Genomic DNA, 25502 nt, shown 5'->3' on the forward strand with positions numbered 1-25502 from the left:
CTCCCCTCCTCGTGAACCAAACACTCGTGACAACTATGTCGAGGGCAGACCCCGACATGATTCCTCTGTTATCTTCAGCCTGTGAGCATACTGAGGGCAAAGGCTATTTTATTTTATTACAGAATCTACAGTGCCAAGCACAGTACCTGTCATAAAAGAGGTGCTCAGTAAATAGGCATTCATTCACTCATTTAATAAATACCTGTTGTATACAATTGAAGGTTATCACTGTGCTCTGTATTGAGGTTCAAGCATTAACAAAGGTTCTTTGGACATGTTATCAGTAGGGTCCAGTCCCTGGAAAAGGACAGGATGCTAGGTAAAGTAAAGGGTTAACAAAAATGGGGACAGCTCTTTATGAATGAGAATTGATTCTATGGCACCTCACAACAACAAAAAGTGCCTTTTTAGCACTTACATGAATGAGACAACCTCAACTGAAGGCACAAACTATAAAAACACTAACATTGGATAACACAATAGAAAGTGTCTGTTGTGGGAATCAAAGAAACCACACTATGGCTGAACCTTTTTCCAGGCATGGAAGAACATCCCAGTCAGAGGGAAGAGCTCATTTATAGGCCTGGCATGTTCAAGAAATAAAAAGAAAGTAGCTGTGATTGGAAGGGATTGAGTGAGGGGAAGTGGTTGGGAAGAGGTCAGAGAAGACAGCAGGAGAGTCTATCAGGCCTTGTATGCCAGGTAACAACTTGGCGTGTGATCAGAAGCTTTTAGAGGGCATGAAGGAGCTTGGCAACATAGTGGGTCAGCTAAAAACATGAAAACCTTAATGAGATAGGCTACAACAATGGGCTCAAGAATACCTACTTTTGTGAAGATGGTATATTTCATTTTATTATACTTGGAGTCACTATGAGTTGGAACCAGCTTGACAGTACCTAACAGTAACAACAATAATCAGGGAAGTGTCATAGTCTGGTTTATGTTTTTTCGAGTCTTCTGGCTACTTGAGAATAGATTGTGGGGATGAGAGATGAAGCTGAGAAACCAGGAAGGAAGCTACTGCAGTCACCCAGGGAAGAGGTGGTGTTGACTCAGACCATGGGGACAAGCATGGAGATAAATGATTAGATTTAGGATACATTTCAGAGAGTCAACAAGACCTGCTGATTCGTTGCAGAACAAGCAGCTGCTGCCATTGAGATTCAGCACCACGGACAGCAACAACATAAATTTTTGCAGCGGCCCTCTTCGAGCCTTTTCTGACTTCTCATGAGACACTAAGGAACCCTGGTGGAACAACTGGCTCAAATAAATGAAACATGACCAAACCAAAAACCAAACCCACTGCTATCGAGATGCTTCCGACTCATATTGACCCCATATAGTATCTCAGAGACTGTAAATCTTTATGGGGGCAGACCGACTGCTTCCTCTTTTTTCCATAGAGTCACTGTTGGATTTGAATCACCAACTTTTCAATTATCAGCCCAACACCTAACTCATAGCACCCCCAGGGATCCTAAACAGTCCCTCCATCCTTACTTTTTCAACCAGATGTAACTCTGTATTGAAGCCAGTGTATGACTAGGTAAATAGCATGTTTTTGTGCTGCTATTTACCTAATCATACAATCAAGCTTGTTTATTATATTGCTATATATACATTTTGTTAGACTACATGGAACCAGGGATATCATGCTGCCATCATATGGATCTTGGCTGAAATAAAATAATACTAGAAATATGTTTACCTGTACTTTATTGATTATGCAAAGGCTTTTGACTGTGTGATCATGACAAGCTACGGATAACATTGTGAAGAATGGGAATTGCAGAACACTTGATTGTGCTCATGAGGAACCTTTACATAGACCAAGAAACAGTCATTAGAACAGAACAGCAGAACACTGAGTATTTTAAAATCAAGAAAGGTGTGCTCTAGGGTTGTATTCTTTCATCATACTTATTCAATCTGTATGCTGAGAAAATAATCTGAGAAAAGGGATTACATGAAGAAGAATGTGGCATTAGGGTTGGAGGAAGACTCATTAACAACCTGTGATATGCAGATGATAGAACCTTGCTTGCTGACAGTGAAGAGGACTCCAAATACTTGCTGATGAAGGTCAAAGACCACAGACTTCCATGTGGTTTGCATCTCATGTAAATAAAACAAAAATACTCATAACTTGATCAATAAAGAACATCATGATAAATGGAGAAGAGATTGAAGTTGTCAAAGATTTAATTTTGCTTGGATCCATAATCAAGACTCACGGAAGAATCAGTCAAGAAGTCAAATGATGTACTGCACTTGGCAAATCTACTTCACAAGAGCTCTTTAAAGTGTTCAAGAGCAACGATGTCAGTTTGAGGACTAAGGTGTGCCCCATCTAAGCCATGGCATTTTCAACCATCTTATATGCAAGTGAAGGTTGGACAGTGAATAAGGAAGATGCATTTGAGTTATGGTATTGGTGAAAAACATTGAAAGTACCATGGACTTCCAGAAGAACAAACAAATCTGTTAGAAGTATAGCCAGAATGTTCTTTAGATGCCAAGATGGACAGACTTTGTCTCTCATACTTCAGACATATTATCAGGAGGGACCTGTCCTTGGGGAAGGACATTGTGCTTGGTAAAGCAGGGGTTCAGCATAAAAGAGGAAGACACCCAATGAGATGGATTGACCCCGTGGCAGCAGCAATGGGCTCATATGTAACAACTGTGAAGATGACACAGGACTAGGTAGTGTTTCATTCTGATATGCACAGGGTCTCTATGAGTCAGAACCAACTCAACAGCACCTAACAACCAATAGCAACATAAATAGAATAACATTATGCATGTTTCTTTGTAATTCATTTTCACTCAATATTTTATTTTGGAGACTTATCTATATTGATATGCATTGCTCTAGTTCATTCATTTTTAACTGGTAGATTATTTTATTGTACTGATGGATATAAAGAAGTTTGTTTTCCTGTTCCCCCATGGAGAGGTAGTTAAACTTCTCTTTGTTTTCCTATTACATTGATGCTGTTATTATAGGTGCTGTTGAGTCAATGCTGAGTCATAGTGACCCCATACACTATTGCCTGGTCCTCTGCCATCAGCCTTAAAATCATTGTTATGTTTCAGCCCATTGTTGCAGCTACTATGTCAAAGCATCTTGTTGAGGTCTCAGGAGTCCTGGTGTGGCACAGTGGACTAATACATCAGACTGCAAAGTCGTTGGAACTGAAAGGTCGGTGGTTCAAGCTCACCAGCTGCTCTTTGGAAACCCTATACAGAGTCGCTATTGGTCAGAATCGACTTGACGACACTTCACAACAACAACAACTACTATGCCAAGCATAATGTGCTCCTTCAGGGACTAGTCCCTCCTAATGTTGGTGTTAAGTGCTGACAAGTCAGTTCAAAGGAGCAGCTGGTGAGTTTGAACCACTGATGTTGCAGTTCAAACCAACCTTCTGGTCTAGTGCCTTATGCTACAGTGCCACATCAGGACTCTAGTCCCTCCTGATACCATGTCTTAACTACACACAAAAGTGCCATGAATATCCTTGGACATGTCTCTTTATGCATATGAGTGTGAATTTCTCTGGGATAGAAAACCCAGTTGGTGTCCCACCCAGATTCCTTTAACCTGCAGGCATTCCATTCCCTGGCTGCTGTGAGATGGCTGCTAATTGCTCATAACTGCTCATTTCTTGGGAGGTGCCTCATTCAGGAAGTTATACCTTCCTTTGCCCATCCTTTACATTCCCACCAGCCCATAGCTAATGAGTAAATGAGAAAACCAACCCAAAACCAAACCTATTGCTGTCAAGTTGGTTCTAACTGCTCCATAGGGTTTCCCAAGGCTATAATCTTTACGGAAGCAGACTGCTTTATCTTTCTTGGGTGGAGCAGCTAGTGGATTTGAATTGCTCTTCTTTCAATAAATAGCCTGGCACTTAGCACTGTCCCACCAGGGCTCCTCAGCTAAATGACATGGAGGTACAAAGGACTGACCCTCTTGCCTCAGGCATATCTTGTTAATGCTGCAGAGCTTCCCATAGGAGCAAGTTGAAGCTAGCCTCTAACTGAAAACACATCACTTCTTAGGATTTCTCCCCATCCTATCTGCTTTCCTGTCCCCCCTTCACTGGAGAGCTCTCCAATCCAACACAACACCAGTACAAGAATCCCAGGAGAGGCACTCATCTAATGGTGAACTTGCTGAGCTTAGAGTCACACATCCTAAAATGCTCTAAGCATTTCCAAATTGCTCTCCAATGTAGTTGTACCAATTTACATTCACACCAGCAGTTCATAAACATCGCAGGCTCCCCCTTACCTTCATCAATATTAGTGTTATAGACTAATTTTGTCAATCAGATAGGTGTAATAAACAATCTCATTATTGTTTTCATTTGCATTTCCATGTTTGCCACTGATGTTGAGAATTTTTTTCTCTGTTTATTGGGCCATTCAAGTTTCTTCCTCTGTGATTTGTCTGTTTAATTCTTTGTCCATTTTCTTAGAGCTTTGGAATTTGGGGGGCTATTGACTTGGAGGGAGTTTCAAAAACAAATCCTTTCTCGGTTAGGTAGGTTGCAAAGTCTTTATCCTAGCTTGTGTCTTAAAAAAATCTTTGAAATTTTTCAATAAAATAAAATTTATCATTGCTTTCCTATTTGTGGTGTGTGTCTGTGTGTTTCTATCTTAAGATCATGAAATTACTTTCCTCTGTTTTATTTTTAAAGATTTATAGATTCTTTTTTATATTTAAGACTTTAATCAACCTAGAATTTATGAGTGGTGTAAACAGGGACCTAAGGTTAGCTTTTTCCTTGGCGGTATCCATGTATCCTTACAACCTCTTTTGACCAGATCACGTTTCACACTCCCAAATACATTTGGATTTGTTTCTAGACATTTATTCTATGTTCTTTTGGTTTGTCTGTTCTTCAGTCCAAATCAAACTATTTTCATTATTAAAGCTTCATAGTGATTATGATATGATAGAGTAAGTTTCCCTCACTCCTTTTCATCTTCCATGTCTTTAAATGGTCTTGACTATTCTAGACTCTTTATTATTCCAAATACATTTTAGGATGACCTGTCAGGTTTCAGGGAAAACTCAGTTGCAATGGGTGGAAAATGTATAGGTCAAATGAGAGGGAAAATAGCCAACTTTATGGTTTGGGCTTCCCCATCCATTAACATGGTTGATTTTCCCTCTGTCTGTGATTGTTCTTTGCATCCCATTCCTTGACAGGTGGCTGTCTACGAAGTGGACTTCCAAACTCTTTCCATTCCTTAATGCCCATCTGAAAGGCTTCCTCCTCCGGGAAGTCTTTGAGGATAACCCTGACCTTCCATTCACTCTCTCCATAATGCTTCTTGATCCTTTTCGGTTTGTGTGTCCTATTTCCTCAACTTAGCAAACTGGATAGGGCTGAAGGGGCCTCTCTTGTATGCAGTGTATTTTTCACCTTGTCTCTAAGTTTCTAGAGGGTAGGGGCTGCATCTGCTTCTCCTTTGTATCTCTTCTGGCATCCAGCTCATAGTAGGTGTTCAGTAGAATTTAATGGTTACTCTTCAAGGGGACCATCTACTTGTCATCTCTAAGATCCCAGGGGAACCTTCCCCATAATGTCTGAGCCATTGATGCAAATGGATATAGTTGGTCTCTGCTCTGCCTCTCCCTTCTAAGGTCACTACCTTTGCTGCTGTTCCCTCTCCCCCAGAGCAGGTCCTTGTTTTTGATGACACTATGGAAGGTGCTTATAGCCTTTCTTCTTCACCCTATGGTGCCCAGGTCTCCTAATGGATCCCTTGGTGCTGAGGAAGTAGTTCCCACAAACTGCACCATTAGCGTATGTTCTTCCCCAAGGAGATGTCTTCTTTACCAAGAGAACTAGAGGCAAGGCCAATGCCCAGATGAAAAGGAATGTGTTCTACTGGTGGAATTAGTAGGAAAAATCTTTACTTCATGAAAGAATGCAGGACCTATTAGAGTTCATTCTAGCAAAGTATGGGTTTTGAGACAGATAAACCTAGGTTCCAATTCAGGCCCCTTCCCATACTTGACCTTAGATTAAGTTCACTCAGATTCCATTTACACAAAATGGATATACTCATCCTACCTCCTAGGATAGATGAGTCAACCAGAAGGGAAACATTTATGGGACGCTGTTATGGACTGAAAGATACCCTGTGGCACAGTGGGTAGAGCACTTCTCCAAAAGGTCAGTGGTGGTAGAAAGACACGGCCGTCTGCTTCCAGAAAGATTACATACTTGGAAACTCTACGATGCAATTCTACTCTGTGCTGTTCGGTTGCTATGAGTGGAATCAACTTGAAAGTAGTGGGTTTGGGGTGGGGTAAAGCCACCACTTGTAGGACCTCTGCTATGATAGTTCTAGAGAACTAAGACAGTAGGTATTCAGCATAAGGATGCTCTTTCTCTACCAGGAGGTGTCTTGAGGTTGTAGGGATGGAAAAGACAGAGGACGTCGACAGAGATGAGGCAGAATTTATTCTCATTGTGGACAAGTTCAAGACTCAGGATGGCGACCACAGAGAGGCAGATCCCTGGGGACCCAAGGGGGACCCCATATGGGGGGCACACTGTGCAAGTGCCAGGCCCACTGTGCCCCCTGACAGTGAGGATCCAGAGCCCAGGAACAAGATTAGAGTAGGGTGGAGGGGAAGACAGGGTCCTCCCCAAATTGAGTCCTGACCATATTTCCAACTTCCATAGGAAGGAAGAGCAGCCCGGCTATATAGTAATATAATATATAGAGGTGCAGAGAGCTGGCCACGGCACCTGGGTGGGGCTGAGGCTCCCCAAATTATTGCAGGAGGGTGAGGGGGCTCAGTGCTGGTGGCTCCGTGGGACAGCTGTGCTGGCTACTGGGAAGAACTGGGCATGGGCTGGGGGCTAGGCCTGCCTCTCCCTCCAAGGGTTGGCAGGGGGCACAGAGCATCCTGCCAGGTGGGGTCCTTCGACCCTGCCTGCCAAACTTCCCCTGGGATGAGGCTTTCTCATCCTGGGTGATTTCATGTGCTTTGAAGACCATTTTTGCATTGTCAGGAGTGAGGAAAACATTCTGACATGATAGAAAAACAATATTTACATACCCTGGAGGGCCGAAAGGGGGGATCATTCTCTGAGAGGGAAGGGGATTCCCAGGCACCTGCCCACCCTCAATTGTGGACGAAGGAGCCTTGGACTGGAGGCAGGAGCATTGACTCTGAAACAAGGTTGCTTATGTGATCTTGGACAAAGCACACCCCATCTCTAGGCCTTAGTCTCCCCACACAGTGCAGGAGGGGGTGAATTTGGGACAAGGTGCGAGGATCTTATGGTCCCTAGTCCTAATCATAGAGAACAGGAATAGGTCAGAGTTGGGCAGGGGGTCAGCAGAGGGACTTGCAAATAAAGAGACCTAGAGGGGAGGTATCAGAGACCAGAGTCCCTGGTATGGGTCGCTGATGGGCCTCTGGACCCTGGCCAAGCAGCCAGGTCCAGCTGAGGGCATTTCCTGGGCTCTACAGTGATGCCCACACAAGAGGTGGCCAGAGTGACTGGTTCTGAACCCTGTTTTCCTATTGAAGCAGCGATGGGAGCCAGGGACGCTGCAGGTGGCCCCCTAGCCAGAGGGAGGGCCTGGACCTGAGATACAGTGGGATGGGCTTGCCCGGGCAGAGAGAGGTGGGCCTGGTGCTGGTGCATTCAGAAGTGGCCCCTGCTCTGCCTCCAGGCATGGAAAGGGTGGGCGTGAGCTCTCCCCAGGCTCTGTGGGTGGTGGGACCTGGGTCACACCGAGCTCCCTGCTCACACACCTGTGACATGTATCTTTATACATGGCACATCATCCATGATCATGCACATGTGCCCCAGCCTTAGTGGATAAGCACAGGCATCAGAACATATGTTCACACATGCTGGAGCCTGATGTGGATAAATACACACATGTACACACACATCAGAACATATGTTCACCCACACTGGGGCTTGACATGGATACACACACATACACACACACAGGCATCAGAACATGTGTTCACCCACACTGGGGCCTGATGTGGATACAAACACACATGTACACACACACATCAGAACATGTGTTCATCCACACTGGGGCCTGCTATGGATACATACACACATGTACACACACACAGGCATCAGAACATGTGTTCACCCATGCTGGGGCCTGATGTGGATACATAAAAACATGTACATACACACACACACTCATCAGAACATCTGTTCACCCACAACTGGGGCCTGACATGGATACACATACACATGTACACATAGACACACACTCATCAGAACATGTGTTCACCCACGCTGGGGACTGATGTGGATACACACATATACACATACACACACACACACACATATGCATCAGAACACATGTTCACCCATGCTGGGGCCTGACGTGGATACATCACACATGTACACACACACAGGCATCAGAACATGTATTCACCCACACTAGGGCCTGATGTGGATACATCACACATGTACACACACAGACATCAGAACATGTGTTCACCCACGCTGGGGTCTGATGTGGATACATACATACATGTACACACACACACACTCATCAGAATGCGTGTTCACCCACGCTGGGGCCTGATGTGGACACATACACACACACATACATGATCACCTTCCCATGAGCTCCCATAGCCTTGTGAGAACACATCCCATGGCACACGTGTGATATTCACACACACACACACACACATATGTACACACACTCAGACAGATGAGCAGCGTTTTTGCCAAATCCGGGGGCATTGGCCCTGCCAGGGGGAGGGGAAGGTCTTTTGCCCTGGGAAGCAGGTGTCCTGGCCATGCTTGGTACTGAAGGCCCCTTCACTGCAGATGCTGTTATGGGGCCCACCCTTGGCCTCCATGGAGCCCGGGACGACGGCAGCCAAGAAGCAGGGCAGAGGCCTGGGCTACCCTGACTGCCGTTCAACCTACAAGTCTGCTGCTGACTGCTGTGGCCAGGCTGGCTTGGCTGCTGCCAGCTTCCAGAGGCTGTGGGTCAGAGGTGTCGGTGGGGTCCCTGGGTGCTGGTCAGCTGGGCCCTCATGGTCTGGATGCTGCCCAGGATCTTCTTCTGGTGGCCCATGAGGGTGATGCCCAATGCACGAACATCCCTGCAAAGGCATGGTGGCACTGACCAGGTGGCCTGGGAGGCTGGGAGCCATGAAGACAAGGGCATGTCCATCTCTAGAGCTGCCAACTTCCTCATGGCCCTGCTCTGACTCCCTGACCCCCAGGTCCCCTAGAGCAGCAGCCCTGCCCCACTCACTGGGCATTCATTCGCAGCACCATGCCCAGGGAGGAGTAGCCACCAGCAGCAAAGTGGTCACGGTAGCGGCCCATGCGGATGGAGTCCAGCCAGTCTCCCACGGTGAGGCCCCCGCCGCCAGCCCCGCCACCACGGAGGTCAAAGCAGCTCCGAGCAAAGGCAGGGGGTGGGCACCTGAGACACATGGCCCTTTGGTGAGTTGTGTGCCAGGGTCTCTACCTTCCCAGGGACCCTGGCACTAGCCACCCAGCATTGGGGAGGGGCCTGGAGAGCGAGAGGCCAGGCTTGGAAGTAGCAAGCTGAGGAAAGAACCAGCAGAGTAGAGGTCAGGGGTTCAGCACATCCCTTCTCTGGGATCTGCGAAGGGCAGAGGTCAGAGGTCTAGGCAAGGCAGAGGTCAGGGACCTGAGGTCAGATGTCTGGACAGGGCAGAGGTCGGGGTCCCTGCAGGACAAAGATCCAAAGCCTAGGTTGGGCTGATCTCGGGGTCAGGGCGGAGCCATCCAGGACCAGGGCTGAGTTCGGGGCCTGTCTGGTGTCTGGGACGGAGCTGCGGTGATGTCAGGCACCTGTTGACAGTGGCTGTGGCCCTGAGACTCTCAGGGCTGCGGATCAGTGTGTCGAGAACGCTGACGATCTGGGAGAAACGAGGGCGCTGGGCCCGATCCTTGTGCCAACAGTCAAGCATGAGCTGATGCAGGGCACGGGGGCAACCCATGGGTGCAGGCAGACGGTACCCCTCCTCCACGGAACTGATGACCTGGGGGAAGTGCACAGCACTGGGCTTGGGGCCTCACCTTCACCCAAGGCTCTTACCCCTCTGCCCAGACAGTACCAGCACTCACGTCACGGTTGGTCATGTTCCAATACGGCCTCTCACCATAGGCCAGCACCTCCCACATGACCACGCCAAAACTCCACACGTCACTGGCCCAGGAGAAGGTCCGAAAGGCGATGGCCTCAGGAGCTGTCCAGCGGATTGGGATCTTCCCTCCCTGAAATGGACACAGGAGTGTTAAGGGGCTGCCCAAGTCTGGCTGGGGTTGGAATCTCTGGACACTAGAATCCTGTGTCCTGGGCTGGATAACTCAAAGTCCCATCAAGGGAGGTACCACCTCCACCTTCCATGAGTTCCTGTCTGATTGGGGAGACCTGCCTCACAGAACTGTCGTGAAGACTGAATGAAATGTGTGTAGAGTGCCCAGTACACAGTAGATGCTCAATAAATACATAGCAATGGGGCAATACCCAAACAGGTGAAGGAAGCTCAGATATCTAGTAGTTTTCAAACTCCTTCTCATCTTTTTTTGGACAAAATCCTTTCCATAAATGAGACCACATTGAGAAGCCTGGCATGAGAGTTTCAAAGGGAAGCTTCTGACAGGGATGGTGACCAGGGCCTCTGTCCACTTAGCTTTCTGCCTCTAAGTCAGACCCAAATGTATCTTTAACCAGTCACCGTTGAGTCCACCACTTATGGTAACCCATGTGTGTCCGAGCAGAACTTTGTTCTGTGGGGTTTTGAATGGCTGAATTCTCAGAAGTAGATTGCCAGACCTTTCCTCCCCAAGTGCCTCTGAGTAAACTCAAACCACCCACCTTTTGGTTAACAGCCAAGCATGTTAATCATTTATAGCACTCAGAGGCTCTAGGAAAGCCCAAGCCTCTACTGGGCACATTTTGGAAATGACTAGGTGTTGGTGGAATTTAGACAGCTGTGAACACTGTGTGTGATGCAGAAAGATGCTGGTTCTCATAGAGTCTCCGAAGCAGCGAGTGACAGAATGGAGACCAGCCATTTGGTGACAGAGGAGTGGCAGGTAAAACTGTTCCCATCTCAGAGGCAGAGATGATGACATGAGAGATAGAGTAGCTGAGGACTCTAGATTCATGGAAAGAGAAAGGCTGTGTACTGGTGGCCAGAAGGCAGTCTTGCAGAATGTGCCCTTTGGTTGTTTAAATGATTATATATTCCTTAGTGTTTGTGTGTACATTCCCCCCGACATACATACATACGTACATACATACATAAATAAATAATAAACTAGAGGGGAATAGAAGCAAATACTATTGAGTGATGATGCACGGAGGGGACTGTAATCATTGCAATGAAATGGTGCGTGTAAAATTGATGTGTTTCCATGTAAACTATCATTCAGTTCACATTAAAAAGTTAAAAGAAAAACAAAAATTGTTCCCATCTCAAAGAGGGGGAACTACAAATAAGAGACAGAACTTGCCCCACATAGAAGGCTCCCTTGAACCATGTCAGTTTCACTAACTACGCCCTGGGTCAGGGAGAACCCTCATGCCTCCTGAACCACTTTGCACCCACCTCCCCAAGCCCCACCCAGAACCTAGCAGAAAGGAGAAAGGGTGACTCACTGTGGTGGTGTATGCAGCATTGGGATCGTCCTCCAGCACCCTCGAGAGCCCAAAGTCAGACACCTTGCAGACCAGGTTTCCATCAACCAGGATATTGCGGGCAGCCAGGTCTCGGTGGACGTAACCCAGGTCTGAGAGGTAGCGCATGCCGGCACCCACTCCTCTTAGCATGCCCACCAGCTGCATGATGGTGAACTGCCCGTCGTGGGTCTGCAGAGGGACACAGCTTGAGTTCCAGAAGAAGCCTGACTTGTAAACAGAAACCCTCTCCACCTGAGTTTAGAGTTGAGCAGGCTCTCTGCAATCTGCTTCACTGTTGATGAAGTTCCTGGGTGATGCATATGGTTAAGCACTTGTCTATCAGTCAAAAGGTTAGTGGTTTGAACCTGCCCAGAGGTGCTTTGGAAGACAAGCCTGGTCATCTGCTTCCCAACAGTCCCAGCCTTGAGCCCTATGGAGCAGTTCTACTTTGCATACACGGGGATGTCCTGAGGCAGGATCCACTTGACAGACAGCAGCTAACAACCACCATCACTGTTGATGAAGCCTTTAATGGCTTCAGATTTGTGCTCAGGACTTCTTCACACACACAGTAACTCGGGGCAAGGCCCAGAGAAGTTAAACATGTGCCTAATAAGAAGCAGGGCTGGCACTAGGAGTCTAGAGATTTCCACCACACTCACTATGCTTCCTTCTCAGATGGAACCCCATCTTAGCCTGCATGCAGGGCAGGGCACTGTGATGGGGGCTGGAAGGCAGTTTGCTGGCCTGATTCTGAAGACCCCCCCTCCCCATACCTTGTCTTCTCCTTCCCCAAATCTGTTGGGTCTGAGTGGGTGTGGAGGGCCCCACACTGTCTCCTAACACCTGACTGAACTTCCATCCCTACAGCCCATGAAGAGGGCAGGGATGGGACACACACCCGCAGGAAGGCGTCCAGAGAGCCATTCTCCATGTACTCGGTCACGATCATTGCCAGGCGGCCTGGGAGAGGGAACGGAAGAATGCAGTTCTTGGTAGGGTATCAGGGTTGCTGACTCCAGAAACATGCCCCAGTCCCATGCCATGAGCTGAGCCAGCGTTGAGGGTCCCAAGGCCAGCTTAGAGCTCCCACGGTAGCCCTAGGTTCTGGCCATCACCCCTCCTGGAGTTAACTGGGGATTTGATCCAAGGGGATGGAGTCAGAGCAGGTGTACAGCAGGGTGGTATGGTGACAGATCCACCCAGAGCCCTGTCCTGGCAGGAGGGCACCTACCACGGGTGACCACGCCCTCGAGGCGGATGATATTGGGGTGATCGAACTGGCCCATGATGGATGCCTCACTCAGAAAGTCCCGCCGCTGTCTCTCTGTGTAGCCAGCTTTGAGGGCCTTGATGGCCACAGGCACATCCCGCTGTCCCGGTGCCCGAAGCCGCCCGTAACAGACCTCCCCGGATTCTCCTGCAAAGCCCAGAGGAATAGACAGGGTGAGGGATGGGACCCTCCCACTTCCACCCAGTGCTACAATCCCCTCCCCACACATCTCATGGGCCCCCTGAGCTCAGTGCCCTAATCCCCGCCCCCTCTCCCTGCCCCTCCCCTCAGGCCCTCCCGCACCCACCTCCAGCCCCTGCACAACTCCTAAGGCTCACCTGAGCCAATGATTTTCTCAATGTGGATTCTGGAGGCCTCGATCTCACGGGTGAAACTGCGGCCCGCCCGGCCCGGCTCCTCATAGGTGTGGGGCTCTGCATAGAACTGGGGCTCCGGGAACTTCCCCGGGGGGTGGTGCAGGGGCAGGAAGACAGGTGGGGGCGCTGAGGGGACAGGGAAGAAAGGCCATCACGGTGATTCCGAAGGAATTCACTCCCAGCATCCCTGGGCCTAGGATGGGTCTGGGGTGTCTCTGGAAATCACAGGATGTGTTGGAAAACAGTTTGTTGTTGTTCAGTGCTGTCGAGTTAGTTCTGACCCATAACGACCCTGAACAGGGTTTCCAAGGCTGTAAATCTTTACGGGAGCAGAAAGCCTCATCTTTCTCCCGTGGAACAGCTGGTAGTTTCAAACTGCCGACCTTGCGGTTCACAGCCCGATTCGTAAACACTACGCTACCAGAGCAAACAGTAAGTGCCCAATAAACGCTTGCCAAATTAAAGTGGTGTTTCTATGGGAACATTCTGTGTCTCTGTGGGACTTTGGGGTCTCCAGTGGCTTCTGAGTTTGTACATTGGTTTCTAAATTGCCCTGGAGTAGGGATGTGGCTTCGCAAGAGCCAATATTGTTTCCAGAACATTTTGTTCAGATGGATTCTGAGACTGTATGTAGGCTCAATGTTGTTATTGTTAAGTACTTTTGAGTTGGTTCTGACTCACAGTGACCCCATACAGGGTTTCCAAGGAGCGGCTGTTGGGTTTGAACTGTCAACCTTGTGGTTATCAGTCCAGTGCTTATTCTACAGTGCCACATCAGGACTCCTACAGGCTAGGCTCAGTAGGCATGAATAATGTACACAAGAAACACTGGTGGTGCAGTGTTTGGCTTTGGACTGAAAAATGGGCAGTTGAAACTCACCAGCCGTTCCATGGAGAAAAAGATGTGGCAGTCTGCTTCTGGAGAGGTTTACAGCCTTGGAAGCCACAGAGGGCAGCTGTGCTCTGGCCAATAGGGCCGCTACCAGTAGAACCCACTCAACAGTAGTGGGTCCCAACGGCACAGGAGTAGGGCATGCAGGCATACCTGACCCCAACTCGTCTTATTTTAAGGTCTCCATGGGTCCTGAAACAGTATCTGTATGCACCCTTCTGAACTTGTGTGTCATTCTGCATGCACGTGTATCGATTTCCCTAGGGAGAGGGTCCCTAGCATCCTCACCAGGGTCTACTAACCTAGGAAAGCTAAACAGAACTATACCTCTGGGGTCTTGAGTCTCTGCGACATGCTGGCTCTGGCTTTCTTTGTGGATATCTTTCTACTTGCCCACCTATGCCACCCCCAAAGGCACTGGGCCCCACCACAACCCCTTCTTTGCAGATCCCTGAGGCCCTGCCCTGTACTCACCCTGTCCATTCTGGTAATGCATCTTTTCCTCATCCGAGTCCTGGAAGGCCTTGCTGTAGCCACAGTGCCTGCAAGAAGGTCATTGCCCTGCCTAAGGCCAGGCCAGCCTCAGCCCCACTCAGGGACAAGTCTACCCCTGACACTGGCACTTAGACTCTCTACCTTGCTGGACAGGGACAACTGTGACATTTATAAAGCAATTTACAGTTTACAAAGAGCCATCAAGTCCACTGGACTCTCACAACTAAGCCTGTGATATCATAGTCCCATTTCACACAAAACCATCCCTGGTGGAGGGATTGGGTGATGGAGCTACTATGCCAATTCTGCTGTGTGAGTTTGGTGACACCCTTCCCATCCCTGGGTCTAAGTTTCTCCATCTATTGGAAGATATGGCCCTTGGGATCCTAAACCCACAATGAGGTCACATCTAAACCTCCCTTGGGAACAGAGTGGCAGTAGGGACTGTGACCAAGTCTTCAGTTTGGGTCTTCAATTTTGACAGTCTGGGTTCCTGTCTGGGCTCCGACCTCTAGTTGCTATGTGACGTTGGCAAGTGGCCCAACCCTCTGATCCCTAATTAACTCGTGTGCAAATGAGGTCAGACTCTCTGCCCCTGGGAGCATGGGGAGCACTAAGTGAGATGGTATGTCGGGGAGGGAGCCCAGCCCCAGGTACTGGGGACCCTTGGGAGAACCACTCACCTCTTTTTGCAGATGAGCAAGAGCAGAAGCGTCACCAGTCCTGTGATGAGGGTCAGGCAGATCCAGACAATGGTCCGGGTGTCGTAGCGGGGCCCTGCTGGGGAAGCCAGGGGCGGTGGGGACCAGGCCCTCAGCTCTGGTCTCAGATATATAAGGTGGCCAGGATTCAGAATAACTCAGTGGCGGTGGGTTTGACTTGGATTTTTGCTCCTGAGACTGGGAATGGGAAGATGCTGGGGGAGTAGCTTGGACTTGGTCCCCAAATGGACCAACCTGATATCTTACTTTGGTCTTGGGCAAGAATCTTGACTGGTCTGAACCTTATCTGTAAAATGGGGGTGTGGATAATGCCAACCCACTAGAGGGTCTTTTGAGACAGCCATAAGGTAAAGGTCAAGGGTATTCCAATGCCTGTGACCATCCGATGCCATGGCAGAGATGATGAGAGCCTGCCTCCAGCCTAGCACAGGCACCAGCTCAGGGCCCCTGCCCAGTCCAGCTCCACCCTCCCACTCCTGCACTCACGGGGTTTCCCGGTCTCCACCTCCATGGCCTGACTGAAGCGGCCGCAGCCTGCAGAGGTGCGGGCTCGGACCTGGAACACGTAGCGGGTGCCAGGCTTGAGGCCCGAGACGGTGGCCCTGGTGGTGATGGCCTTGAGGGTGGAGTAGCTCTGCATCTCCTTGTCCTACCATGGGAGGGGCTGTCAGCGAGGCCCCACCGATGGCCCTCCCCACCCCTGCCCCAGCAGGTACCTTCTCATAGTACTTGATCTCATACTCCAGGATGATGCCGTTGGGCTGCTCGGGTTCCTGCCACAGCAGCGAGACGCTGGTCTGGCCTGCCCGCTCCTGGCGGATCACCACCACCTGGGACGGTGCTGGGGGAGACCGGGGCGGTCAGCTGTGGGGATGGCTGAGAATCCAGCTGAACTTTCCCACCCTGTGCCCAGGCCCTGCCGAGGACCCTGATCTGGACCACGCTTATCTTGCTGAGAGTTCTACCCCCACCCAGGAAAGCCAGCACCCTATGGTCTTCCGGGTAAAGCCTGGCTTCGGCCTGCGATGCTGGGGTTGGCTTGAGCACATTGGGGTCCAGTTGCTCCAGTTTTCCCTGCCTCTTCTTCCTCCTCCTCTTCCCCAGCCAGGTTTGCCTACTGGGAAGCCTGCCTAGACCCCCAATAACACCAGTTGCTCCGACTGCTTTTGGGAGCCAGGTGCTTGGTGGCTCTGTCTCCATGTGTCTCGCCCCAGACCAGGCTCAGGGATGCATGAGGAAAAGGGCAGGAAAGGAGAAGTAGGGGAGAGGAAGGACCAGAGGAAGCAGAACTTCACGGACAGCTCTGGATACTTGGGAGGTGGACAGGGTTTGAGCTCAATCATCTTCCCAGCTAATGCACCTCCAGGCCAACCACTACCAACTGTCAGTGGAGGCTGTGTGTTGCTAGGGTACCGAACAGGCTTCAATAAAGCTTCCAGATTGACATAGACTAGGAAGAAAGACAGGGCCATTCACTTCGAAAACAAGGCAATGATAACCCTATGGATCACAACAGTCCAAAACAGATCATGGGAACAGCAAAGGGCCGGGCAACATTCCATTCTGTTGTGCACGCCCCATGAATCAGAAGTCAACTCAACATACTCTCGCCATCACTCTAGTCACCTGACCACTGTGTTGCCTCATTGGTCAACTCGCTCATCCGCTCCCCCCCACCCCCCGTTCAGTACAACTGCTCCTGAGGTGAATATGCTGGGAAGTGCTAGATATGCACCCACCACTAAGCTGAGGATGTGGTGCCCAGGACCCCTCCAGCCCACAGGCCTCTTCTTCCCCAGCTCTGCCCACATCCCCCTGCTCCTTCCCATTCTTCCCTCATATCTAGGTATGGTCTTCCCACAGACCTGGGGGCTCCCTGAAGGCAGGGACTGCACTCAGAAGGTGCCTAATAAATGCTGCTGGGTAACAAGTGACATGAGAAATGAAGCTGAAACCTCAGAGTGACGCTGGAAGGCCTTGGTCCCGGGGAACACCGTAAGCCCAGGGATAGTTCTGGGTTCACAGTTTAGCTCCTTCTCCTGCCATTTCCTGGACAGTGGTGCCCCATCCATAAAGTGAGGCTATTGGGCACTAACTCCCCGGAGGAGGGGAGGCTAGTGCATGTGTGTGAGAGGCACATACAGTCAGGCAAACACCTTGGATGTTGACAGGAGCAGTTCCAAGGTAGAAGGTGAGAATGGAGCTCAGAGGAGGGATGGAAACAGAATTGGGTATTACAGAGGCTCCAGGGAGAAGGTTGTTGTGGAGAGGAGACCAGTGGGGTGGCTGGAGCAGGAAGGGGCCAGCAGGAAAGGGTAGGAAGGCAGGAGGGGTGAGGGTCATGTGAGAAGGTTCAGTACAAACCTTGCTATCCACCCCAGCCCCATCCTAGAGCTGTGGGCTTCCCTGGTTTTATAGACAGCCTACCTTGTGCCAACACTGGTCTAGCACCTGGGGTTCAGCAGTGACCAAGCCAGGCCACAGGAGATGATGTTGTGGTGAATGAGACTGGGAGCAAGTAAGGGAGCAAAGAACATCTGCAAAGGCAGGTGGTCTGGGTTTTGTTCACAGTTCTGCTGTGATCAGATCCTACTTCGGTTTCTCAAAGTCACCTAGAACATGGTATGGAGAATGAAGTACTAGGGGCAAAGGTGGGGTTGGTCCTCCAGCAACTGAAGATCCATGGGGCAGACCAAGGATCACAACATGTTATGAAAGGAGGCACCAAGGATATGCTGATGAAATGATACAGTGAAAGCGGGAAGACTGCTTGGGTCTGGGTTTGAAGAACTTAGTCAACAGTAGTGCTATTTTCTGTGATGGGGAGGGCTGTGGGAAGTGCAGATATTGAGTCTGATGAATCTATTATGGGATGGGAATGATGGCACATTTAATGGAGAGACCTGGGCTGTTAGCATGAAGGTGGAATTCAAGGTTGTGTCTCTGTCTAGTCACCCAGGGACAAAGTCATCTTGGTAGACAGAAGAGAGGAGGATCCTGGAGAAGGTGGAGAGGGTGAAGATGGAGCAGGGATGACCAGAGGAGAGGTCTGTCACAGCAGGCAAAAGCCAACAACCGTGTCAAGAAAGAACAGGGTCCGATGCACATTGTGTGTGGCCAAGGTGGGCTATTGAATTTCTGTGGTTAGATGAGGAAAGACACATGACTGGAGTTGCCTGACGAGGCCTGCAGAGCCAAGGAAGTAAATACAGCAAATGCAGAGAGCTCTCTCATGAAGTTTCTATGTGCAGAGAGATGGCCTGCTTCCTGGAACTGAACATAGGTTCAAGGGAACGTTTTGAGTATTTTGCAGTGATGGAAGGGGTCAGGATGCCGCCGAGTTTTCTTACTGACCCCTTGACCAGTCAGGCTTGCCTCAGTTGGCCTAGAGACAGGTGGAAAAGGAGGACCAGGCTTTAAGTACAAGTGTTTCCAGCACTGAGCACAGTGCTTGGCACTTAGTGGGTACTCCCACAAATGCTTGTTGGATGAGAGTCTGTTGAGTAACATAAGCTCTGGTATCTTACAGAGAATTCAGAGCAGGGAGGCTGGTTTCACTGGGGAGTGAGGTAGACCTGGGTTCGAATCCTGACTCTGCTACTTCCTGACTAGGTGACAACGGGCAGCTCTCTGAACCTTGATTTCTTTCTCTGCCAAAAGGTGGGATGGTAGGTGAGGACCCTCAGGGTCTCAGGCATGAATGAAGCTTTTGGGTCGGGCTGCCACTGAACAGGCAGAACCCATGTGAGTTTGGAAAGAAAGAGGTTCTAGGGGGTGAATTCAGCCCAATGACTGTCTAGAAATAGGTAACTGACTGTTGTCCAAACCAGAATAACCAAATCCATTCCAGGGGCAGCTATGGCAGCTGCTCTGGAAAATGATCATCTGAGTGATTGTATTTTTTTAATGACATTTATTGAGCCAGTTCACGGGCCTGGTGATGGGCTCAGCATTTCTATTGCTCCGATTGAACCCTCACAAGAAGAGTTGTGGTGGCAAATACAGTGATCCTCACTACACTCAGGAGGGAACAGGCAGAGAGGGGAGCATTCTGGAGCCCTAGTCCTGTGCCTACCATGCTCATTTGTCCGTGCTTATTGGGTCCCTCCCATATTCACAACATGCTCTGCTTCTCTCAGGGCATGAAGAGTCTCTAGCTCGGAGGTCTGGTGAGGAGGACAGGCCCAGGAGAGGCAGGCCCACGCTGAATAGCTCACAACGAGTAGATGGAAGTATCTGGGCCCGGGTCCGCCATGGGCAGGGCTGGGGGATCTGGAGGACGGAGCGTCTCCGCCTACCTGCCTGGTTCGTGGTGATGTTGACGATGGCGGCCCGGCGGGGCTCAGAGCTCAGGTCGGACACACCATTGACGGCCTCGATCCAGAAGGAGTAGTTCATGTGGGCCAGCAGGTTGGCCACCAGCAGGCTGGCCTGTACCAGGCTCGTCTGCTGGGGCACAAAGCGAGTGCCGCCTCCACATGCTTCACAGTGGTCCAGTGCCCAGGGGCAGCGGCGGCATACAGCATTGTAGGTGATGTCACTGCGGCCACCTGGGTCCAGCGGGGGGCCCCACTCTAGGGTCACTGATGTGCCATTCACACTGGAGATCAGATTCACAGGTGCTGAGGGGGGGCCTGGAGAGCACAGAGACATGGAAGTAGGTAGGGATGGGAGCGGGGTGTGTGTATTTGGGATGGCCCAGTCTTTTCTCTTGTCAGACTGGAGGCTCCCCAAAGATAAGGTGACTATTTGTCCATCCCCTGGAATGCCCTTGAGGGCAGAGGCTGTGTCTCTGCCATCAGACTGGGATTGCATCTTCAGTATCTGGGCACCTGCCACCCAGCAGGACCACAGGGACCCCAGGAACCAGACAGCATGTGCTCTCTAAGCTTGTCATCTAGACTGGGGAAGAGGCTACCCAGCTGTGGGAGTTCAGTCACCTCTTAGCTCCCACTGCTAGCTTTGGAGTCAACTGCCACTGAACACACACCATGAGGTAAAATGGGGGTTCCTCATACGCCCCATGCAAGCCCCTGCCCCAGGAGTGGGGCCACCAATCTGGAGAGCACAAAGGCATTGGGATGGGGGCCTGGGATAAGCCCCTGAGATGGGATCTGGAGCCAGGAGGACATGGGGGCTGTGAGGGCACATGAGCCTCAGAATTCCAGCTCTCCAAGCCCTAGGCGGAGCATCTTAGATCTTAAGAAAATGGAACTGCAGAATCTAAGAATCATAGAGAATCTTAGAGTCTTAAGAGACGAGAATGTTAGAATCAGAAGGGTATGGAATACTAAAAGGCCAGTCATGACACAATTTCTAGAACGTTACAGCTAAAATTATAGATTTGGAAAGATACCAGGATCTACCCTGGTGGGCTTGGTTAGTGTTCATGAGCAGGTGGGGCTCTCCTGGCCTATGGAGCCTACTGGCCATTGCAGTTGCCCCAGCCCCTGAGTCACCCTTCTCCCCTGAAGATCCCACATCCTTCTATTTGCCACCCTGACCTCCTGGCACCTGATGGGGAAGGCACAGGCACCTTGACAGCTCCAGTGAAGGGAGAGTATGTGCTCTCACCCACCTGCTACCTGCAGGAAGCCTGGGGCAGTGGTGATGAGGTGGGGGGGGGGAGGTGAAGGGGGACAGGAGGCAGATGCAGTGGTTGTTGTTGTTACGTGCTGTGGAATCAGTTCTGACTCATAGCGACCCTGTACAGGGTTTCCGAGGCTGTAAATCTTTACAGGAGCAGAAAGCTTCATCTTTCTCCCACGGAACCACTGGTAGTTTCGAACTGCTGACCGTGAGATTAGCAGGCCAACTCGTAACTACTATGCTACCAGAGCTCCTTAGATGCAGTAGATTAGGGGCAAAATCAGTTCGAACACTTGTCCCACTTGTCTCAGCCTGTGTCCCACCATAAAAACCCAAGGATGGGAAGTGGGGTAGTATGAGCATGTGCAGCTGCATGTGAGCAGAGAACAAAGGAGCCACATCACCAGAACCTCGTGACTGCCCACAGCCTCACAGGGACAGACGACAGATTCGAATCTCTCCAGATATCCAAGGCATGCACACACACACACACATGCACAGAGCCTGTGCAGGTCAGGCACACACATACTCTCGGTCACATGCTGGGCTCACCCATGTCTGTCCAAACCTTACAGGGACTTAGGAGTGTGTGTACACAGAGCTGTGCACACACACATACATGTGAGCCCTTGTATAGGTGGACACAGTAACTCACACTCACATCCACACCCTGGCACACAAACACTGCAGACAGTAACAGTTGCTGACACAGAGTCACACCACCACTGCAGGGATCCCGGGACACACAGAACCAAACACATGCATGCAATCCTGCAAGTGGGCACCACACGCTCAGGCACACACACTGAAGACAGCTTCTGGGATGTTGCAGCTCAGAGCCGTTCATTAGGGAGAACAGTGACTTGTCCTCAGCACAGCACTAACATCGGGATCACTCCAGATCAGAAGATGCCCAGATATGCCCAAGCTTGGAATGGTTCGAGTCTACTCTCATCTGCCCTCCAGAGTAGAGGGGATACAGGAAGGAAGAGATGGCAGGCATCACATGACCAGAGAAGCTAAGGCCACTGTAGAAAGACCAGAGTCACCACCCGCTGTCCCACAGACTGATTCCTGGCTGGCCCAGCCTCACCCACAGAGAACTAGCTCCCTGAGGCCTGTGGCTCTGAGTATGGAGGCCTGGCCCAATCTGAGTCTTGCAGGGGTTCCTAGGCTGGGGCAGGGCTGGGGCTAGGGTGATACTCACGAGTGCAGGCTGAGGATGGTGGGTCCAGGGCTGCACGGTAGTAGCTGAGGTCACAGCGGCAGGTCTGGGCAGCGGGAGCTGCAGAGTGGCTGTGGAGAGGACAGCGGGCACACAGCTGGTCCCCGGGGGCTGACTTGTAGAAGCCCAGCTCACAGGCTGTGGAGGAAAAGGTAGCGTCCGGTGAGCTGGACTAACCTGGTGGACTTGACAATAGCTCCAACTGACCCAGGACCTTCTGGCAGTTCCCCCTGAGCCACACAGAGGGACAGGTTGTCAGCATCACCCTATCCTACCCCTCATTTGCAGATGAAGAGATTGAGGCAGAGAGAGGGCTGGTGACTTTCACAGGGTTGCACAGCAAGCCACTGTGTATGGTCCTCCTTCCCACATCTCTGCCACCAGAGCACCCTTCAGCTCTACCCCTCCAATCACAGCCCCCACCCCGATCATTCATTCAGCCAAGAAGTATTTCTGAGCACCGACTCTATGCCAGGCACTGTCTTAGGCAGTATTCAAGTGGGGAATAAGATACACATAGTTTTGCCCTCAAGAAGCTGGTATTTAGAAGGGAAGACACCCAGTAAATACTATTGTTGTTGTTAAGTGCTGTCAAGTCGATTCCGACCCATAGCGACCCTGTATAGGGTTTCCAAGGAGCAGCTAGTGAGCTTGAACCACAGACCTTGCAGTTCAAATGACTTTGCAGTCTGTTGCATTAGCCCACAGCGCCACACCAGGACTCCCAGTAAACACTAGAGGGGGATAAAGAGGATGCTGTGGTCAAGAGGAGTGGATGTGAGAAGCCACCTTTTCCAGGGGATGGTCAGGAAAGGGAGGACATTTGAGCTGTGTCCTGAAGGATAAAGTTGTCCAAGTCTAGAGCAGTAATCTTCTAGATTAAGGAACTCTCTCTACAATGCACACTTGGCAACATCACTGCCTGTCCAAACCCTACACGAGCTCCCCAGAGCCTTTCTCTGCTTTGCCTACCTGTCAAACTCCACCTACAAGATTCATTTTAACTGTCTTTTCCACAAAGCCTTTCCGGACATGTATACGTACACGCACACTCATATACACACAAACACAGGTAGAAGTGACCCACACATATGCACACTCAGTCTTGTTCTGTCTCAACACCTATACCACTCTGACTGTACTTCTCTATCCGTCTGACTCTCTCCATAGATTTGTGGGTAGATCCTTTTGAATGAGGACTGTTGTGGTGGTAAACTGCCTTCAGGTTGGCCTCTGACTCATGCACATCAGGACTGGACCGTGGCTCTCCATAGCATTTTCACTGGCTGGTTTTCAGCAGTAGATCACTAGGCTTGTCTTCCTTGTCTTAGTCTGGAAACTTGGCTGAAAGCTGTTTAATATCATAGCAACACCCATGCCTCCACTGACAGAAGGGTGGAGGCTGTACACGAGGTGCATTGGCTGGGAATTGAACCCAAATTCACTGCATGAAAGGCGAGAATTCTACCACTGAGCTACCACTGCTTCCAGGAATAAGGGCAGTGCTGCCTCAATTCATCTCCTAGCAGAAGCTCTGTCAATGCTGGTGTGGGATTCCAGCTGAGCTGATCCCATCATCTGCTTCAGGCAGAGAGAACCCCAGCAGCATCAGGTGGCCCAGATGTACCCCAGGCCCCGCCCTAGAACTGGATTCCTCAGGGACAGGACAGGGAGTACCAGGAATCTTTCCCAACTGGAAAAGTCAGAGCCCAAGAGCAGCAACATTTAAAACGACACCAGGCCAATTCAGAGCACAGCTTCTTTGGTGATCATTATCTTTTTATCATAAAAGCACAAACCAGATTAATTGGAAAAATTTTACCAATTTGAGAGACAGCCTGAAATCAGGAGAAATAGTCATGCCCATAAATTGCTTCAGAGATGCAGAAGCTGTGGCTGGAGCTAGGAGCCTTGAGGTTGGAGAGTTAGAGAATATGTGCCCCAGTTTCGAGGGCTCTCCTTCCATCTTAGAGAAACCCAAGGGGGCTCAGGCCTGAAGGGGGGCTGGGCTTGGAGCTTGGAGTCATGGGAACCCTGTTGACATGCTGTGACTTCACCTCCCTCTCTTAGAAGTCCCCCAGGAGGCCCACCCTTGCTCCTTGGCACTGAGGCTGCCAAGAGCTTCTCCCAAGCCCAAGAAGCTGGCACAGGATGTGTCATTGGGAGACGACTTTGCACTTCGTCAGCAAATATTTGTTGAATCTGTTGTTGAAATGAATGACAGTAATCCTCACTGTAATTACAGAAGTCACAGCAGTTAGCATTCCAGGGACTATGTGTGTAGACGATCCCTCATCTCTTCCTTCAGCCAACATTTATTGAGCTCCTACTGTGACCAGGTGTGGACGACCCAAGATGAATGAGAGCTGGTCCTGCTTTCTGGGTGCTTTCAGATCAGCAAGGGAAGGGATAAAGAAAGGAGCAACGTAGGAAGGGCAGCCTTCGTTTTGTAAATTCCTGACTGTTAACAAAAGGCGTCTAGTCTTCATCAGTAAAGGGCAGACGCTTGAGATCAGACTACCTGCACACTTTACCTCAGCTAAGTGATAGTGAGTTGGCAGGTTGCTAGGCCTCAGTTTCCTCATCTATAGAATGGGGATAATGTCAGTACCGTTCTTCCTAGAGCTGCTGTGAGGATTAACCAGTTACTGTGGAGTCATTGCTGATGCCTGACAACCCTGTGTGTGTCAGAGAACTATGCTGCCCAGAGTTTTCAAGGGCTGGTGTTTCAGAAATAGATTACCAGGTCTTTCTTCTAAGGTGAGTGGCCTGCAATCTCAGCCCGGAGAATGCACCAATTGCGCTGCACCAACTTACATGAGTTAATACACATACGTTCATGCCAGGGCAGTGCCTGGCATTTATTATGTAGATCCATTTGGCAGGGGTGGGGGGACAGGGGGACGAGGACGGGACACAGAAGCTAAATGTCTCTCACCCCAGGTCCTACAGCTGAGCCAGGATGCAGAGCCAATTCAGGGAACCCAGAGTTTAGCGATGGTCACACAGTCCTGCCTCTCACCAGTCTTAATTCGGCTAATACCCATATGGTTATAATGTGTCAAGGCCAGATTAATCCGCACAATGAAAATAAAATAATCTTTAATAAGAATACTAATCACCAGGCCTCGGGGAGCCCGGAGACCTGGAGGCTGGGCCAGGAACGAACGGCTGAGACAGATGGAGCAGCTCTGGGCTGGAGCACGGCCCTGCCCGTCGACCCGGG

At 50.2% G+C, this 25502-nt stretch overlaps 1 protein-coding gene across 1 annotated transcript in view; it reads right to left on the bottom strand.

Annotated features, from left to right (window-relative positions):
• Positions 1 to 9027: 9027 nt before the first annotated feature.
• Positions 9028 to 25502, bottom strand: part of EPHA8 (EPH receptor A8) — a 35499-nt gene continuing 19024 nt past the window's right edge. The window contains exons 5-18 of the mRNA XM_006862401.1: positions 22259 to 22414; positions 19761 to 20096; positions 16179 to 16303; positions 15949 to 16111; positions 15424 to 15517; positions 14720 to 14787; positions 13315 to 13479; positions 12938 to 13123; positions 12605 to 12666; positions 11683 to 11892; positions 10143 to 10292; positions 9867 to 10057; positions 9298 to 9471; positions 9028 to 9142 (exon numbers count right to left, since the gene is read on the bottom strand). Coding sequence (XP_006862463.1) covers positions 9028 to 9142; positions 9298 to 9471; positions 9867 to 10057; positions 10143 to 10292; positions 11683 to 11892; positions 12605 to 12666; positions 12938 to 13123; positions 13315 to 13479; positions 14720 to 14787; positions 15424 to 15517; positions 15949 to 16111; positions 16179 to 16303; positions 19761 to 20096; positions 22259 to 22414 — 2195 coding nt within the window. The remainder of the gene's footprint in view (positions 9143 to 9297; positions 9472 to 9866; positions 10058 to 10142; positions 10293 to 11682; positions 11893 to 12604; positions 12667 to 12937; positions 13124 to 13314; positions 13480 to 14719; positions 14788 to 15423; positions 15518 to 15948; positions 16112 to 16178; positions 16304 to 19760; positions 20097 to 22258; positions 22415 to 25502) is intronic.

This window comes from Chrysochloris asiatica, unplaced genomic scaffold (genome assembly GCF_000296735.1).
Source record: "Chrysochloris asiatica unplaced genomic scaffold, ChrAsi1.0 scaffold00047, whole genome shotgun sequence".
NCBI classification, from domain to species: domain Eukaryota; kingdom Metazoa; phylum Chordata; class Mammalia; order Afrosoricida; family Chrysochloridae; genus Chrysochloris; species Chrysochloris asiatica.